The following is a 16,725-nucleotide window of genomic DNA, read 5'->3' on the forward strand; positions in this document are numbered from 1 at the left end:
TTGAAAATGTTAAACTTGGGAGTGTGAAGGCAGGAAAATTTTGGTTGTATAAAGTCCCTCAAAACTTAACGTTCAACTAGGAATAATGATATTCCACATCAGGAATAATGAAGTAAATGGTCATTACACACATTTATTCTAGCAGAACAGTGCGCAGTTGGTCTGTTACTGTCGTTGGTTGACAGTACAGGGGCAGGGAGACGGTTGAGGGAGGGGCAGGTCCCGCGCCTTTGTCCGATTGGACAGCTCTTCCATCAATCACCCTGATCAACCAATGACGGAGGGGCTGGTGTGGGTGACACCTGTCCAGGTGCGTTGGGAGGCGGGAGAGACATGACAGGCGGTTCCTGAGGGGAGGAGACAGGCAGCCGGCCGGCCCGCCCTCCCTCCCTCCCGGCGGCTGGGGATCTGTTGGTGTGTGAGGAGAAGGAGAGGAAGCGGGAGACTCACTGCTCCTGAGGAGGAGGGCCAGGGCCCGCTGCTCGGTCAGTAGCTGAGGGGGACGGTCACTCGGCAGACAAGGTGAGGATTGGGCGGCGGGGGTGGTCTCCGAATGCTCACCCAGGCCCTGTCCTTCCTTCTCCATCTTCCCCTACATCCCTCTCCGTTGCTGGGAGAGTGCTCCTCTGAGCGACCCCCACACTCTGCCGCCTCTCTTCGGAGCCATTACCTCAGTCACTACACTTTTGTTTTGCACTTTAATAGAAACTGGAGAAGTGCAGTTCTTGCAACATCTGCACCGTTTCAAATTAAAGTTTAATCCCTTATACCCATCTAATTAACTCGTCTTCTGCAAAGATGCCCTGTACTTAGTTGATTGATTTTCGACCTACTTTATTCCGGCAGAGAGCCTTTAATTCGGTCAGCACTTGTTTGATTTTTCTGACTTTGAATTAAATGGTCTGAAAGTGAAAGCTACCTGATTTTACTTCTGCCAAGAGCGTGCCCGTGAAACATTTGCCGGTCTGTTTATTTTTTTTCTACCAATGGGACTTATCTGTACTGTATGATGAAATTGTAATGCTATTTTGAGATATGGTTAACTAATGGGATGACTTGTGAATTAACTGTTACGCACTGAATAACTGGTGTAATCTGGCCATTTTGCTAAACCTTGGTTTGGTTCGTTGATTGCACTCCCATCTAAGTCCAAAGATCATGCATGATTCCAATTCCACTCAAAGCGATTTAAGCCCACTGAGGGCGGTAGGTAGTTCAATGCATTGCTGAGGGGATGCTGCCTTGTCAGCGAATGAGCCATTGTTTTTGAATATGCAAATGGAGTCTCAATTTAAAGTCCAGGAGAGGATTCTTAGTCTGCCATCATCAATTCCTCCAACAAAACAAATAAACTATTTAATCGCCACTCTTGTTGTGCAGATTTGCCCCTCCTGTTCAAAAAAAAATACTTCTTGTCATTCTGTGATTACATTGCTGGCTTCTGCTTTAGCAAAAAAAATGCAGGGACATATTAACAAAATAAAGAACAAGTGTTTATCAAGAAGGAAGGAACTTTTGTTTGCAGAGCCCATTTCACAATCTTGACATCCTGAAGTGTTTCGCAGCCAACAGATCATGATGTAAGAGATTTTTTGTATGCATTAAATATAGAATATCATAGAATTTATAGTGCAGAAGGAGGCCATTTGGCCCATTGAGTCTGCGCTGGCCATTGGAAAGAGCACCCTACTTAAGCCCACACCTCCACCCTATCCCTGTAACCCACAAACCCACCTAATCTTTTTATACACTGAGGGGCAATTTATTATACTTCCCTGTCAGATTTCAGTTGTGTGATAGTTTGGGTTTTTCTTTTTGTCATTCCTGCTTTGTTTTGGGTTGAGCTGCCTGTAGCTGGGCCTTTCCTGTCACCATCAATATAATTTTTATTGATAGGTGGAATCGGGTAGACAGTTTCGCTTCCATAGACAACAGTCCTTCCTGCATCTTTTGGACATGACTGTTGCTGAAGCAGTTGGGAAGCTGGCACAGGCAGTGTTTGTGGTTGCACTTTTCATTTAGATCTGCATTTCTTGTAAACTAATTGTAAAAGTTAACTTCTGATGCTGCTTTTGATATCAAGAGTTTGCAAGGTGTGGTTTTAGTTTGTGAATTGTAATGCTTTCAGTTTTGTTCAATGCAATGATTAAATTTCATATTTTGCATAAGTGGGTGTGACCTTGTGTTTGGATATTTAAATGTTACCAAGCCTTTTGATTTGGCAGGCTCTTCTCATTGGTGACTTGTTATTTAACAAACCTAGTTTCCATATTGTTTATGGGAAGTATCTGTGCAAACTCTGTATGGAACCTCACTTGAGGCAAGATCGATCTGCATCATCGTACTCTAGATTCCTTGCTTGCACTTACATTGAGCAAGATCCAGGCTAATGGTATACCCTCTGCTTAAATTCCCTCCTCACTGGGTTTCTCTCATCACTGGGTTTAGTGATAGCTCTGGATATTCATCTAGATTGGCCAACATTAAATGATATTTATCTCTATGCATATGTGTTGTCATTATGCTTCGTCATTTCCTACTTGGTAGCTATATATTGCCTCTGTAAACATAGAATTAGCTTCCCTGTATATGTTGATAAGAGCCGACTGCTTGCTGCTGCCTTTGTTTTACAGCACTGATGTGTCACCTGTTTTGCTGGAATCCTCATCAACACCTGCAGCAATACTAGAATTGTCATTCACTCCACTTCTCATCCTGCTTTTTAAAGCCTATCTCTTTCAGGGAATTTACCTTTTCAAAAAATATTTGTATTCACATTTTTAATCATTTTCACCATACAAAAGGGAAACAAAAACAACCCCAACAAATAAAAAAGGAAACTCTTTTCATCCCCCCCCCCCCCGCCCAACAGTCAACGGTAACAGACTCCCGAAAGTGCATCATAAACAAATCCCAAGAATTGAAGAATCCCTCCTTCGCCGCCGCCCCCCCTCTCTTTCCCCCCCCCCCCCCCCTCCCCCAGCTTAAACTTTACCTTCTCCTGGGTCAAAAAAACTCCAGCAAGCCCCCCCCCCATGCCGAGGCACAGGTTGGAGAGACTGACATCCAATCCAACAAGACCCGCCTACGAGCGAGGCGAAGGCTAAAATATCCGCCTTCGCTCCTAAATGCAACTCAGGCCGGTCTGACACCCTGGTCTCTGGGCCTGAGCTCCACATCCATGTGTAAGGCTCCCTGAGATTGTGCTAAATACTGTCCTCCAAAGCCTTTCCAGCTTCAGGCAGGACCAAAACACATGAATGTGAATTGCGGGGCCCCTCCCATATTGCTCACAGACATCCTCCATCCTCTCTAACAGCCGGCACACCCTTAATTTTGTGAGGTCTGCCCGATGTATGACTTTCAGCTGAATCATCCCTCGCCTCTCACATGAGGCCGAGGCATCCACCCTCCGCAGTACCTCGCACCACAATCCCTCTTCCATCGCCCTCCCAGCTCCTCCTCCCAATTTGCCTTAATCCCCTCCATAGACACCCTCTCCTACTCCAGTATCCTCCCATAGATCGTGAAAATAACCCCCCTCTCCAACCCCCCTCTCCCTGCTGAAAGCCCCTCCCCCTGCCGGGGCCCGCCGCCTAAAATGTTGCCTGAACTGTCTCCAGATCTTCAATGTGGCCACCACCATCAGGCTCGCCGAGTATCTTCCTGGAGCCATCGGAAGTGGCGCCGTTGCCAGCTCCCGCAACCCCAACTCCCTACACGAGCCTTCCTCCATCCTAACCCAACTTCTCGGCATTGGCTCCCCAACAGTAGTACAATAAGCTTCCGAGGCATAAGGCCCCCCCCCCCCCCCCCCCCCCCAACCCGCCCTTTGCTCTCTCTGTAGGACTATCCTCCTAATGCCACCTCTCTTTGCAGGCACCGGAAGAAAAATAAGAATTGCAACAGCATGTTCATTTTAACTGCCCGCACCCGGCCTGCCAACGACAGAGGGAGGTTGTCTCACCTTGACAAATTGGCATTCACCGCCCCACCAAACTAGTAAAATTGTATTTTCAGAACCCTTCCCAATCCCGGGTGACCTGTACCCCAAATACCTAAAGCAGGTTGCCGCCAAACAAAATGCCTCCCCGCCTCCCCCCGCCCCTACTCCCAGCTGGGGGAACCCATGAAATACTCGTTCTTGCCTAAATTCAGTTTATACCCTGAGAATGTCCCGAATCTTTGAAGCAGCTCCGTTATGCTCTCCACTGACTTACTTGGTTCCGAGATTTCATAGAATTTACAGTGCAGAAGGAGGCCATTCGGCCCATCGAGTCTGCACCGGCTCTTGGAAAGAGCACCCTACCCAAGGTCAACACCGCCACCCTATCCCCATAACCCAGTAACCCCACCCAACACTAAGGGCAATTTTGGACACTAAGGGCAATTTAGCATGGCCAGTCCACCTAACCTGCACATCTTTGGACTGTGGGAGGAAACCGGAGCACCCGGAGGAAACCCACGCGCACACTGGGAGGATGTACAGACTCCGCACAGACAGTGACCCAAGCCGGAATCGAACCTGGGGCCCTGGAGCTGTGAAGCAATTGTGCTATCCACAAGGCTACCGTGCTGCCCGTATAATAGATGTATAATAGCAGATCATCGGCGTATAAAGACAACCTATTACACCCCCGCCCTGCTCACTATCCCCTTCTACAGCCCCAAGCTCCTTAGAGCGATGGCCAATGGCTCTAAAACCAATGCAAGCAACGGGGGGGACATAAGGCACCCCTGCCTCATACCCCGGTGCAGTGCAAAGTACCCCGAGTTCATACTATTAGTATGAACATTTGCCATCAGCTCCTTGTACAACAGCCGCACCCACGCCACAAACCTCTGTCCAATTTCAAATCTCTCCAATAACACTATCAAGTGACCCCACTCTACCCGATCAAATGCCTTCTCTGCGTCCAGTGCCACCAGCACCTCCGTCTCCTTTCCCTCTGCCAGAGACATGACCACATTAAGCAACCTCATGTTTGAGAACAGCTGCCTCCCCTTCACAAACCCCGTCTGGTCCTCTCTAATCAACTTCGGAAGACCCCCCCCCCCCCCCCCCCCCCCCCGACGCTAGAACCTTTGCTAATATCTTGGCATCTACAGTCAGTAGGGATATGGGCCTATACGATCCACACTCCACTGGATCCTTATCCTTTAGCAACAGCGAAATCGAAGCCTGCCCCATTGTACGCAAGACGCCCCTGCCTATCGCGTTCTCAAACATTCCCACCATCAGTTGTGCCAACTTGTGCAATTTCTTGTAGAATTCGACTGGGAACCTGTTAGGCCCTGTTGCCTTCCCTGCCTGCATCCTGCTCTTTCCTCCTCACCCAACCTTGGAAACTCCCTCATCTCCAGTTCCTCCCCCTGTGGCTCCGACCCCTATAGCTCCTTATAAAAACTCTTTTTGAATACTTTATAGATCTCCTCTGGGGCCACCACCAATTTCTCCATCCTGTCCCTCGCCTAAACTGTCTTCCCCGTCACCGCCTCCCTCTGGAGCTGGCCGGCCAACATACGTTCCCGTGCTTATTGGCTGCTCTCCTCACCCTTCTCAACTGGTGCGCCGCTTTCCCTGTGGAAAACCGGTTGAACCTCGCCTGCAACTCCTTCCTCTTGGCTAAGAGGGCTTACTTCCCATCCACCTCCAGACTCTCAATTTCTGGCACTCCTCTCTCTCCTCCTTGTCCACCTCAGCCTTGTTCGAGATCACCCCCCCCCCCCCCTCACTACTGTCTTCGAAGCCTCCCAAACCACCAAATGCGAAACCTCCCCCATGCGATTAAACCCCATGTGTTCCTCGATCACCTTCCTGATCTTATCGCAAAAACTCTGGTCCCCTAGCAACCCGCGTCCATTCTCCACTCTGGCCTCTGGGCCATCCCCTTCTCCAAAACCACCTCCAACCAATGCGGAGCATGGTCCTAAATCGCTATTGCTGAGTACTCTGACCTCCTAACCCTAGCCAATAGCCCCTTCCCCACCATGAAAAACCCTGCATCATCCAAGTTGGGGCCAAATATGCTCGCCAGTGACACCAACCTCCCCTCTAACGCCACAGTCACTTTCACGTACCTTCTCCACCCCCCCAACCCCTGGTCTGCCACCACCTTCTCCATCTGAAACCTCACCCCCTTATCCACTAATACCGCTAACACCCCCCACCCCCCCCCCCTCCCCGAGCCTTGCTATCGAACCCCAAGTGGAAAACCTGACTCACTCAACCCTTCCTAAGGCTCACCTGATCTTTCACCCTCAGACTGTGCAACATCACCACGTTGGTCTTTAATCTCTCTAAATGTGTAAAAACTCTTGACCTCTTTATCGGCCCCCCTAAACCCCTCGCGTTCCAAGTCACTATTCTGACTGGGTGAGGCCGTCTCACCCCGCCCATCCATTCCCTTATCCACTTCCTCTTAAAAACACCCCTAAAGAAAAATGTCAGTTGGAATGATGGTTGTATAATTTTATCAATGGTTTAAAATAATACCTTTTTTCATATTTTCAGGAAGATTAGTGCACAACAATGTCTCAGATCCGGATTCCTGGAAGTTCGGGCTATGCTTTAATGAGTGATAAATCATTAGAATTCTATAAAGATCCCATGCATTTTTGCAACAGTCGAATTCATAGCTATGGAAGTAGAATTTTCCAAGCACGTCTCCTCAACAAACCAACTTTATTTGTGTGTTCTGTGAAAGGAATGAAAGAATTGCTGTGTGGTGAGTATTAACCTGTTGAAAAGTGCTGGAGGTTTCAATTGTTGTTGACTGTCGAGGAATTATGAGTTGTGTTATACCAAACAGGACCATAAACTGACTACGTGCTAATACTGACAGGCTGAATAACTTGGTATAGATTATTTAAATTGCTTGGATCCTGTTGGGTAAGGCTGAGCTTTGAGGGTGAATTCCATAATGGTGCTCCCAGAATGGAGCCATGGGTCTTGTCAGGAAGTGTGGGATTCGCCTTGTCCACTAATGGACAGGAAATCCTGGATGTGCGACAATTACCCATGTGTGTCCCAAGGATAAAAGTTACCTTATTTATACAATAGCCAGCTTAAGTTGAAGTGTAGGTGTTTGTGCTTGAATAGGGGATCCTCCAAAACATTGAAACACGACCTGGTTAATTCTTTGGTTTTGCACCTGTAATTCTAGTGTACTACACTTGGGAATGTTCATTAGGTTATGGAGAGGGGAGAGAGGCACCCTGAACTCCTTTATTTTTCTTGCTGCCTGCCCAAAGGCAGGGATGTTCTAATTTTTGAACTAGGTTGTGGTGTGTTTCCTCAAATCTTGGTTTGTGAAGTCAATTTTAAAGTGAATTGTAACGAACAATCTTTTAGTGTTAAATCAGAATTGTTTATTCATGCGTCCAAATCCAGGGGATGGTCTTGACGAGTACATACGCACCCAAGAAGGAGGTAGGAAAGAAAAGAGTTTTGCATTTAAGAATAACTTAAAATAACTGATATTAGTTCATGTGAATGTCCAGAATTTCTGAATCTTGTGACAATTCCTTTCATGTAGAAATTAAAAGTTTAGGTCGGTTCAGTTAGCTGAAAGCAGGAGTGCTGAATTCCATCAAGGTTGGTGCTCATGAGAGATGAGGTTTTTATTCAACCAAATTATGTGGGCTTTGCTGGTTAGGCCAATGTTTGTTGCCCTCTAAGATTGTGGTGAGTTGCCTTTTTGAACCACTGCAGTCCATATGGTGTAAGTACACAGTGCTGTTAGGGAGGGAATTCCAGGATTTTGACCCAGTAATAGAGATTATATTTCCAAGTCACGATGGTGAGTGGCATGGAGAGGAACTTTCAGATGGTGGTGTCCCCATGTTTCTGCTTCCATTGTCCTTCTAAACGGTAGGGGTGGTGGGTTTTGAAGGTGCTGTCTAGGGTTGCGAGCTCCTGCAGTGCATCTTGCAGATGGTTCACATGGCTCTGTGCATCGGTGGTGGAGGGAATGAATGTTTATAGATGGGGTGCCAATCACGGGGGGGCTGCTTTGTCCTGGAGTGTCAAGCTTCTTGAGTGCTGTTGGAGGAGCTGCACTCATCCAGGCAAATACTGTTAATACTTTTGGAGATTCCAGGACTGTAGCCAATTTGCAAATCATGTGATCTATAACAGCAATGTTTATGGCCCAGCAAAGTCCATTTTTAAATAAGGAGGGAGTAAGGTTTGATTTGCACAGTTTGAGCTGGCATTACAATTGTTTAGTCTATTCATTCATTTCAATGAATTACAAAACTAAATTGCCAAACTTTAATTTTTCCAGTAATCTGTTTATTTTGACTTCTCCTTGTGTTTCTTGTTATCATGGAAAATCCTTTGTGTGGTCCTCAAGACCCCTTGTACTCCATTGTATCAGAATGTGAACTTTACCTTGGAACACATTGTTCCTGCAAAGCACTAGACCTTGCACATCTTGGGCTCTGTGATGGTGCAAACCAACATGTATTGATCAGCACTAGTTGGCACTGAGAAAGTGGTGGTGGACCTCATCCTTGAATCAAGCAATCTGTTTGCTGCTCCTGTGATGGTGTTCCATGATATTGACCAAGTGACAAAGACGAAACCGTGATTATATTTGATGCCAGAAGATTGAGATATTGGTGCCCCCATTACTGCTCTTGTTCCACTGCAGCTACAACTTGTCACTGATGGAGGAGTATTGGATATGGAGTCCAGTGGCAGTAATTTTAGATAACTTCTTCAGCACTCCACAAAGCACAAAACAGCAGGATGTCAAATTAGCCATGTTAATGGGTTAATTTAAATGATCATAGTCGGCCTTGTTTTTTTAAATCTGATTGGCTCTATCTTAAAATATGGAGATTTTCTTCTTCTCTTTCTACTTTATCAGCCTCCTACAACTGGGTCTAGAGCCCCCCACCTTCAACCTCAAACACATTCAGTCTTTACTTGCTGTTTGCTTTAAGTTGGAAATTTGTTATCTCCGAAAATAGCTTGTACTTTTGTCACACTTTTAACATGGTTTGGGACAGTTTACTATGTTATAGGACAAAATGTGATCACATCTGGAGGTATTTGGATTGGTGAACTTGGTCCACAAAAATGGGTATTAAGATGGAGCTTTAAAAGAAGTGCAGAAACTTGAAACGAATTTGAGGATTATACTGCATTCTCCACAATGAAACATGTAACTCTCCATAATGGACAAAGGAAATTGAAGATTATCGGGAGGCTGGGGCTGGGACGAGTGTTGGGGGGCTGGGGCTGGGACGAGTGTCGGGGGCTGGGGCTGGGATGAGTGTCGGGGGGCTGGGGCCAGGGCCGGGACGAGTGTCGGGGGGGGCCGGGACGAGTGTCGGGGGGGGCCGGGACGAGTGTCGGGGGGGGCCGGGACGAGTGTCGGGGGGGGCCGGGACGAGTGTCGGGGGGGGCCGGGACGAGTGTCGGGGGGGGGCCGGGACGAGTGTCGGGGGGGGCCGGGACGAGTGTCGGGGGGGGCCGGGACGAGTGTCGGGGGGGGCCGGGACGAGTGTCGGGGGGGGCCGGGACGAGTGTCGGGGGGGGCCGGGACGAGTGTCGGGGGGGGGCCGGGACGAGTGTCGGGGGGGGCCGGGACGAGTGTCGGGGGGGGCCGGGACGAGTGTCGGGGGGGGCGGGGCTGGGACGAGTGTATAGTTGTCTGTATAGGACTGGAGGTTACAGAGCAATGGAGGAATTTGTTTCCTAGGTTGAGAATTTTAAAGACGTTCCTCGACTGGATGCCAATGGAAGTTGGTGAGAGAATGGCTGAACTGATGTAGGACAGAGGAAATGCACTTTACAGCACCTTGGGATCTGTGAATAAGTGTAATTTTGCTAATCCATTGGGAATTGCTTGAACTATAACACCGGAAGGGTGTGATTTGTCAGCTTCACAAATCTGTGGAGTTTGCATTTTCTCCCCATGGGTTTCCTCCGGGTGCTCTGGTTTCCTCCCACAGTCCAAAGATGTGTAGTTTCGGTGGATTGGCCATGTTAAATTGCCCCTCAGTGTCCAAAGGTTAAGTGTGGTTACTGGGTTTTGGGGATAGGGTGGAGGTGTGGGCAAGTGGGGTGCTCTTTGAAGGGCCGGTGTAGACTTGATCGGCCGAATGGCCTCCTTCTGCACTAAATTCTATGAAATAACAAGTGACTGGTCTGTTCCTTTTAGTTAACTGGGTTTCTGGTTATGGCTCATACCAGTTCTCTTGAAATGCTGATTAACCTTTTTTGGTGATATATTGATGATCTGGACAGGGGCAGCATGTAGCATAGTGGTTAGCACAATTGCTTCACAACTCCAGGGTCCCAGGTTCGATTCCCGGCTTGGGTCACTGTCTGTGCGGAGTCTGCATGTTCTCGCTGTATGTGCGTGGGTTTCCTCCGGGTGCTTCGGTTTCCTCCCACAGTCCAAAGACATGCTGGTTGGGTGGATTGGCCATGCTAAATTGCCCTTCGTGTTGGGTGGGGTTGCTGGGTTATGGGGATAGGGTGGAGGTGCGGGCTTGGGTAGGGTGCTCTTTCCAAGAGCTGGTGCAGACTCGATGGGCTGAATGGCCTCCTTCTGCACTGTAAATTCTATGATATGATAGACTTGCATATTCTGGGCAAGTTTCAAAGATATCAAGTGACACAAAGCTCACAAAATGAGGTGATTAACACCATCAAATCTGGAGTCTATAATGTTTAGAGAGTCTGTTCAGAGCACTTGTTAAACCTACTTGGAGAGCGTTGATACTTTTGGCTCCCCTGATCCAGGCTTGCTGAATCCAAGTGGCTCCTATTCGCAGACTGGCACATGAACTGTGTCATATATTGCTCTGACGATTTTATCAGCTTGGCTTTTGGAAGCTTTAAGCAGATCTGACTACTTCTAAATGTGAGGAAAATCACAGAGGTTCTGTTTCTGGAGAGCAATCATCCCTGCCTGATGTGTCGCCCAGGGAATGCTCAATACCCAGGCATTTAACAATGAAAATCAACAACAAGTTGCACTTATAACACAGCTTCCCAGAAAGGACTTTTGGGCAGGTGATCAAAATTTGGTCGTAGGGATTTTAAAGTGTCTTAAAGGAATAAAAGGCAGAGACATTTAGGAGGGCAATCCTAGAGCTTGGTGCATAAACAGCTGAATGTTTGGTTGGTAATTGTAGACTGGGCTCCAATGCATGAGGGGTTAGAATTGGGGGGAGTCGAATTTTTGGAGGATTGGAAGAGGTTCAAGATGGAGCAAAGTTCATGTAGGATTTTGAACATGAAGATTGGAATGATTTTCCATTGGTTTGTGGTCGATGTTGATCACACTTTATCACAAGTCAACCATCAATGAACTAGGCAAAATACATGGGCATTTATTTATTATCCTAATTTTTGAGGAATGTTAGCAGGTGGGACGTCTGCCACGGGTAGTTCAATTGCTTGCAAGGCCTGAGTGCCTGAAGGGCACTTCATCCTGTTGGACCTCTCCATGGAATTGATCAGAGTTCCCTGCCAGTTCTGAAGAGGGCGAGAACCCCGTCAGCCTGACTGAATCCTGGCCGGTGTCTAAAGGAGTTCATTAATAACTGCTCTGTCTGCAGGTTGGAATACATTTTAATTACCACCTTTCCACTTTTCTGCCGTGTTTCCTAATTCTGTTTGGGAACTAACTTCTTACACTAAGGTCTATGAAATGTCGTAACACCATTGCCATCCTGTTGTAGCCATCTCATTTTCTTTATTTTTCATGTAAAATATGATGGGCTTGTTGAGCAAATAAAATCTGCCGTGACCCTTTTCCCTCCCAAAGGTTTGGCTCTATTATTTTGCTTCTGTCATCAGCATGAGTAACTTGCATTTTCTTCTCTATCTTTTTGAACTGGTTGCCAGTTCTGGCAGTAACCATACCCATGTGTTTCATCACCATCAACTAATCAGTCTCTATGCATTGATGTTACTTCAGTACCAGAGCAGTGTATCTGCTTGAGCGATATTCCAATTAAATCAAAGTCGGTCTTCATTCCATGCCCACATCAAACTTCAACTTCTGTTTTAGCAAATCTATGCAGTAATTGATGGTGATCCACGCCACTATTTTACTTTAATACCATGTTAACTTTAATGCAGTAGATAAGGAAATTGCAGGTGCATTGGTCACAATTTTCCAAAATTTTTCAATTCCGAAATTGGACCTTTTGGATTGATATGTTGCAAATGTATTATTGTTATTTAAAAGAGCCAGAGGGAAAAATGGGAAACCAACCGACCTGTGGCTTTATCATTAGGTTGGGGTTGATTAAGTGAGTACTTGGACAAGTATAAGCCAGTCATGCATTTATGAAGAGTAGATAATGTTTAGCTAATCTCTTTGCTTTTTGTTTTGAGGTCACTAATAACATCTTTATTAGTGTTGCAAGTAGGCTTACATTAACGCTGCAATGAAGTTACTGTGAAAATCCCTTAGTCGCCACATTCCAGTGCCTGTTCACGTACATTGAGGGAGAATTCAGAATGTCTAATCCACCTAACAAGCGCATCTTTTAGGGACTTAGTGGGAGGAAACTGGAGCACCCGGAGGAAACCCATGCAGACACGGGGAGAACGTGCAGACTCTGCACAGGCAGTGACTCAAGCTGTGAATCGAACCTGGGTTCCTGGCACTGTGAAGAAACAGTGTTAACCACTGTGCTACCATGCCGTCCATGGGTAGGGGTGTGTCTATGTATGTTGCCTAAATGGGTTTTCAGAAGACATTAGATGAGGCTCTTCCTAGGAGATTGTATAATCTTATGACATGGGTTGGAAGTTGGTTAGAAGATAGGTATAATATGTGAGTTGGATAGCGAAATATAAGGTGATATATCCAGTTTGCAGATGATTGGGTAAGGAAGTGAAATCAGGAAGTACTCCTTCATAAATTTTAGTAGAAATCTTGAAGTTGCTCCTTCAAACAGCAGTGGCTGTAAATGCTATGTCGGTTGGAACTTTTGAGATTGGCTTTGTTCAGTAAGGAAATGGATCAACATGGGTAAGTAGAATTGAGGTGCAGGTCATCAATGCCCTGAATATCAGAATAGATATGAGGCTGAACGGCCTATTCGTACCCCTATATCACTTTGCCTCATTGTGTCTGAAGACTTCAACTTAGGAAAATTATCCTTTTTTGAGCAGATTTGCTCAACATGAATTCTGAACACCGTGTCTGGGGATTTGGGGGTGTCCCAAAGCATAGAATTTCTCAGTTGGAAGAAGTAGTCTAAGGTTTTCAAGGAACATTACCTAATTTGTTCAGTCCTGGCATCCACTGCATTGTGAGTGCGTATGCATTGTGATAACACTTCAATCTGAAGACAACCACTTTCGGATTACATTATTTATTTTATTTGTATTGTGATTAAATCAACTATGAAATTTGCCAAGTTCCATTCAAGCCTCGCGTACAATTGATAACATAGTTTGTCTGGGCATGTAGGTCAGTAAATGGTCCTGTATTGGTTAACTGTCTAATGATAAATATATTCAATACAATAGAAAATTCAGTACTGTTACTGTTACGTTATGGGGATTATGTTTTTACATAACACTGGCATTAATAAAAGCTGTAAAACACAGTGTCCTTTTTTGGGGAATGTTGAAATGCTAAAGAAGTATGGATATTGTGAGTGCGAACATTATTTTGTGTTGTACAGGGCAGAAGAAGACCATTTGACTCATCATTCCTCTGCTGGGCCTTTGAAAGCATTATCCAATGAATCCCATTCCTTTGCTTTTTCTCAATAGCCCTACAAATATTTTTTTCGGCTGTTTGTTAAATTTGCTCTTGAAAGTTGCGATTGCATCTACTTCCCTACCCTTTTGGGCAGTGTAATGGTGATCATAGCTCAGAGTATATTAAAAAAAATAACTCTGCCCTTTCCCCTCTCCTTGCCAGTTATCTTAAAATCTTATCTAACTAACTTTGTTTTTTCCTCTAGTACCCTGGGTAATGTGACTTAAGCTGGGTATGAAGCCATGGGCACCAGCAAGCTCCAATATCTCCTCCAGAGTCCTCTTCATTTCTATGTGGCCAGCGATGAATACATTCTCCAATCCCTCCCTGCTGGGGACCCCTACAGAGGGTATTCAATTTGGAGAATGGATGCCCATATGTTATAACACCCCTCCAACTTGTGCCTTCTAATAAGGCTTGCTCACTAATTAAAGGGACGGATTGGTGGATTTACCAGGGGGTTGTTCAACTGTGAGGAACAATGTAGCTAAGTCCAACCTGACCTCTTCAGTGTCCAGATGTGCTGATTTTCCAAAAAGGCTAACAACTAGTTATTACCAGGGAGCCCTCACTATTTTTCCCCTTCTTTGGTAAAGATGCCTAAAATTAATTGGCTGTAAACCAATTGATCACAGGCCATAAAGCAAATTTAGAATGGCCCTTGATTATGACTCCATTCTGCTCTGGGCTAAGCATTTACTATTGTGCCCCTGAGCTTTCAAGTTGAAATAATTTGGAGGTTTTAAACCGTATTGACTGACAGGAGGTGGTGTTTAACTTCATACCAATGCTGTCTTGTTATACATGTGACCTGAATTTGCAACCTGAGGCTTCACCTGATGCCAGAGCACAGCAGAGTGAGAATCTCTGAGAAAGAGAGAGTCTCTATTCTGCTTTTCTTCAGTGTTGGTTGGGGCCTTTGTACCTGATTTTCAGTTCACAAACATCTATGCCCTGTCTCCAGACAGCCTGCCGAAGTTACGTTGGGAGATCAGAAGGAACTTTGGAGGCATTAACAGTCCCACAAATGTAACTTTAGCACACAGCTGAAATTGCTTGCAACTGGCATTCAGCTCGTCTTGCGAATGTACCTATAGGGACCTCTTAATTTTCTCAAAGCATTGCTTTGGTATAAACGATGATTGGGTAATGTTTATATGAAAAATAGATAGTCTGCATCTGGAACAGTCATGCGATTGTGCCAATCTTAATTAATCAGTAATTATGCTCGGTCACATGTAAGTGTCTTATTTTATACAATGAAACACTCCACAGATGGACGTGGTATTGAACGACTCGCAGGAGCATTTGGGTACCTAATGAAATGTGCCATAACCTACAATTGTTGCTTTTGCAGCTAGGATGTCAGTATTTGAAAAGGATCCTTCTGCAGTTATGCATGAATTGTATGGTGACAATCTAGTAACAACAGAGGGTAAGCTCACTACAATGGTGTACCTTTCTGAATATTAAGAGGTGTATGGAGGACACTGAAGGAGAATGTTTACTGTCAGCTGTTCATAGTTTGATGCCATTTATGTGTCACTATTTTACAGAGAAAGTCAATGTCTTTGACACATCCTATACTACCTCTATGTGTAAGCTGTTTGGAGACACCGTCTGCTTCACAAATGGTATGTTCTAGTATTTGTCTTGAGGAAAGCAAGTATGATATTAGTATGGAGTTTCTGACAGGGCATGGTCAGTAAAATGCACTGGACACTGCATTGATTTGCCAAGCTCAAGTTTCCACAAACATAAGCATGAGTCTGAGCTTAAAATCTCCCATAGATTAGTGCAATCAAGAAACATAAATAGATTTGTGCCTGATATCAGGCATTCTCCAGCACCACAAGGGAGTGAGATTGGCAGAAAATGTACCGTTCCCCAATTGTTTGATTTAATACTTTTGGTTTTGCTTTTTAAGTGGCTTCAGTTGAATTATTTTTGAAGGCATTGAATCCACGTGGGTGAGTCCTGTTCTGGTGTAATTGACTGAATTTCGCCTAATTTCTACTGAATATTAAGTCACTGGAGCATCAACAAGGGACACAAACCTGAGTTCAGCTTCATTGACTGCTGACACCAGGTATAGGTGACTAATGTTGGTTTCACATGCTCATGGTTCCCTGCGCATATTGTGAAAAACATCACTGAAGGGCTGCAGAGGGTGAAAATTCGATGTTGGGTTAGCCATTTTGTGGCAGGAGCTCTTTTGGGCAAATTGAAGCATTTATCAACATAAGGAAAAACTATTAAGTTTGATTTTCAGAGATTATGATTTATGCTCACCACTCAACGCCCCTCTGAACTATTTTCTTGTCAACTGTAATTTACCATGCACAGTGGGCTTTCTCCTGTATACAGGCTGCAGATTGTACAAGGGAAGATAATTTGCTGGCATTGCAGAAGGCAGGGACTTTAAAGGGGTGACGAAAGAAGGATCTGCAGCTGTTGTAAGCCTTGGCAGGGACTGACTCCTACAAAGGTGTGAGCTGTGGATCCTCTTCCTCATTGGAAAAAATCTCGACTTTTACTTCTGGTACTCTGGGGCTGCCAGGTGGTTAAGCCCAGAGTGACAGTAACTGAGGCGCATGAAAGAAAACAGAGCACATAATGTGGAAAGGGACGGTGTCAGCTGGATTGGAGACAGAGAAATTTAGATTAGAGTGCCATGTTATCTTGCGCACAGGCCCTTAGTTGGGCGGGGGAGAATTTGATCTCAATTGCATTCAATGTTTAGAAGTGGTTCATGATCCAAGTGGGATTGTAATGTTTGACATGCAGTTTAACTTCTATCACTTGCAACGTTTTCTACTGATAGCAACTACCATTTATGTTGCTTTCCACACTGACCGAAAGGCACATTGGAGCAAGACAAGATGGGTGCCCAGACAAGAATAAGATATGTCTAGGATAGGGATCCAAGGTTGGTTGAAAGAATCCTGGGAGGAAGGTGGCAAGGTAAAAGGGA

The 16,725-nt window shown here is 45.5% G+C and overlaps 1 protein-coding gene across 5 annotated transcripts in view; it reads left to right on the plus strand.

The window, feature by feature from the left end:
* Positions 1-365: 365 nt before the first annotated feature.
* The window catches only part of LOC140429704 (uncharacterized), a 248,618-nt gene continuing 232,258 nt past the window's right edge, over positions 366-16,725 (plus strand). For 2 of the 5 annotated variants that reach the window (XM_072517027.1, XM_072517029.1), the window contains exons 1-3: positions 366-522; positions 6,515-6,728; positions 15,109-15,186. In XM_072517027.1, coding sequence (XP_072373128.1) covers positions 6,533-6,728; positions 15,109-15,186 — 274 coding nt within the window. In that variant the 5' untranslated portion in view covers positions 366-522; positions 6,515-6,532. Of the gene's footprint in view, positions 523-6,514; positions 6,729-15,108; positions 15,187-15,307; positions 15,386-16,725 lie in introns of those variants that run through there. The other 3 variants (XM_072517026.1, XM_072517028.1, XM_072517030.1) reach the window with 2 other exon arrangements.

The sequence above is a fragment of the Scyliorhinus torazame genome, chromosome 9, assembly GCF_047496885.1.
Source record: "Scyliorhinus torazame isolate Kashiwa2021f chromosome 9, sScyTor2.1, whole genome shotgun sequence".
Taxonomy (NCBI): Eukaryota; Metazoa; Chordata; class Chondrichthyes; order Carcharhiniformes; family Scyliorhinidae; genus Scyliorhinus; species Scyliorhinus torazame.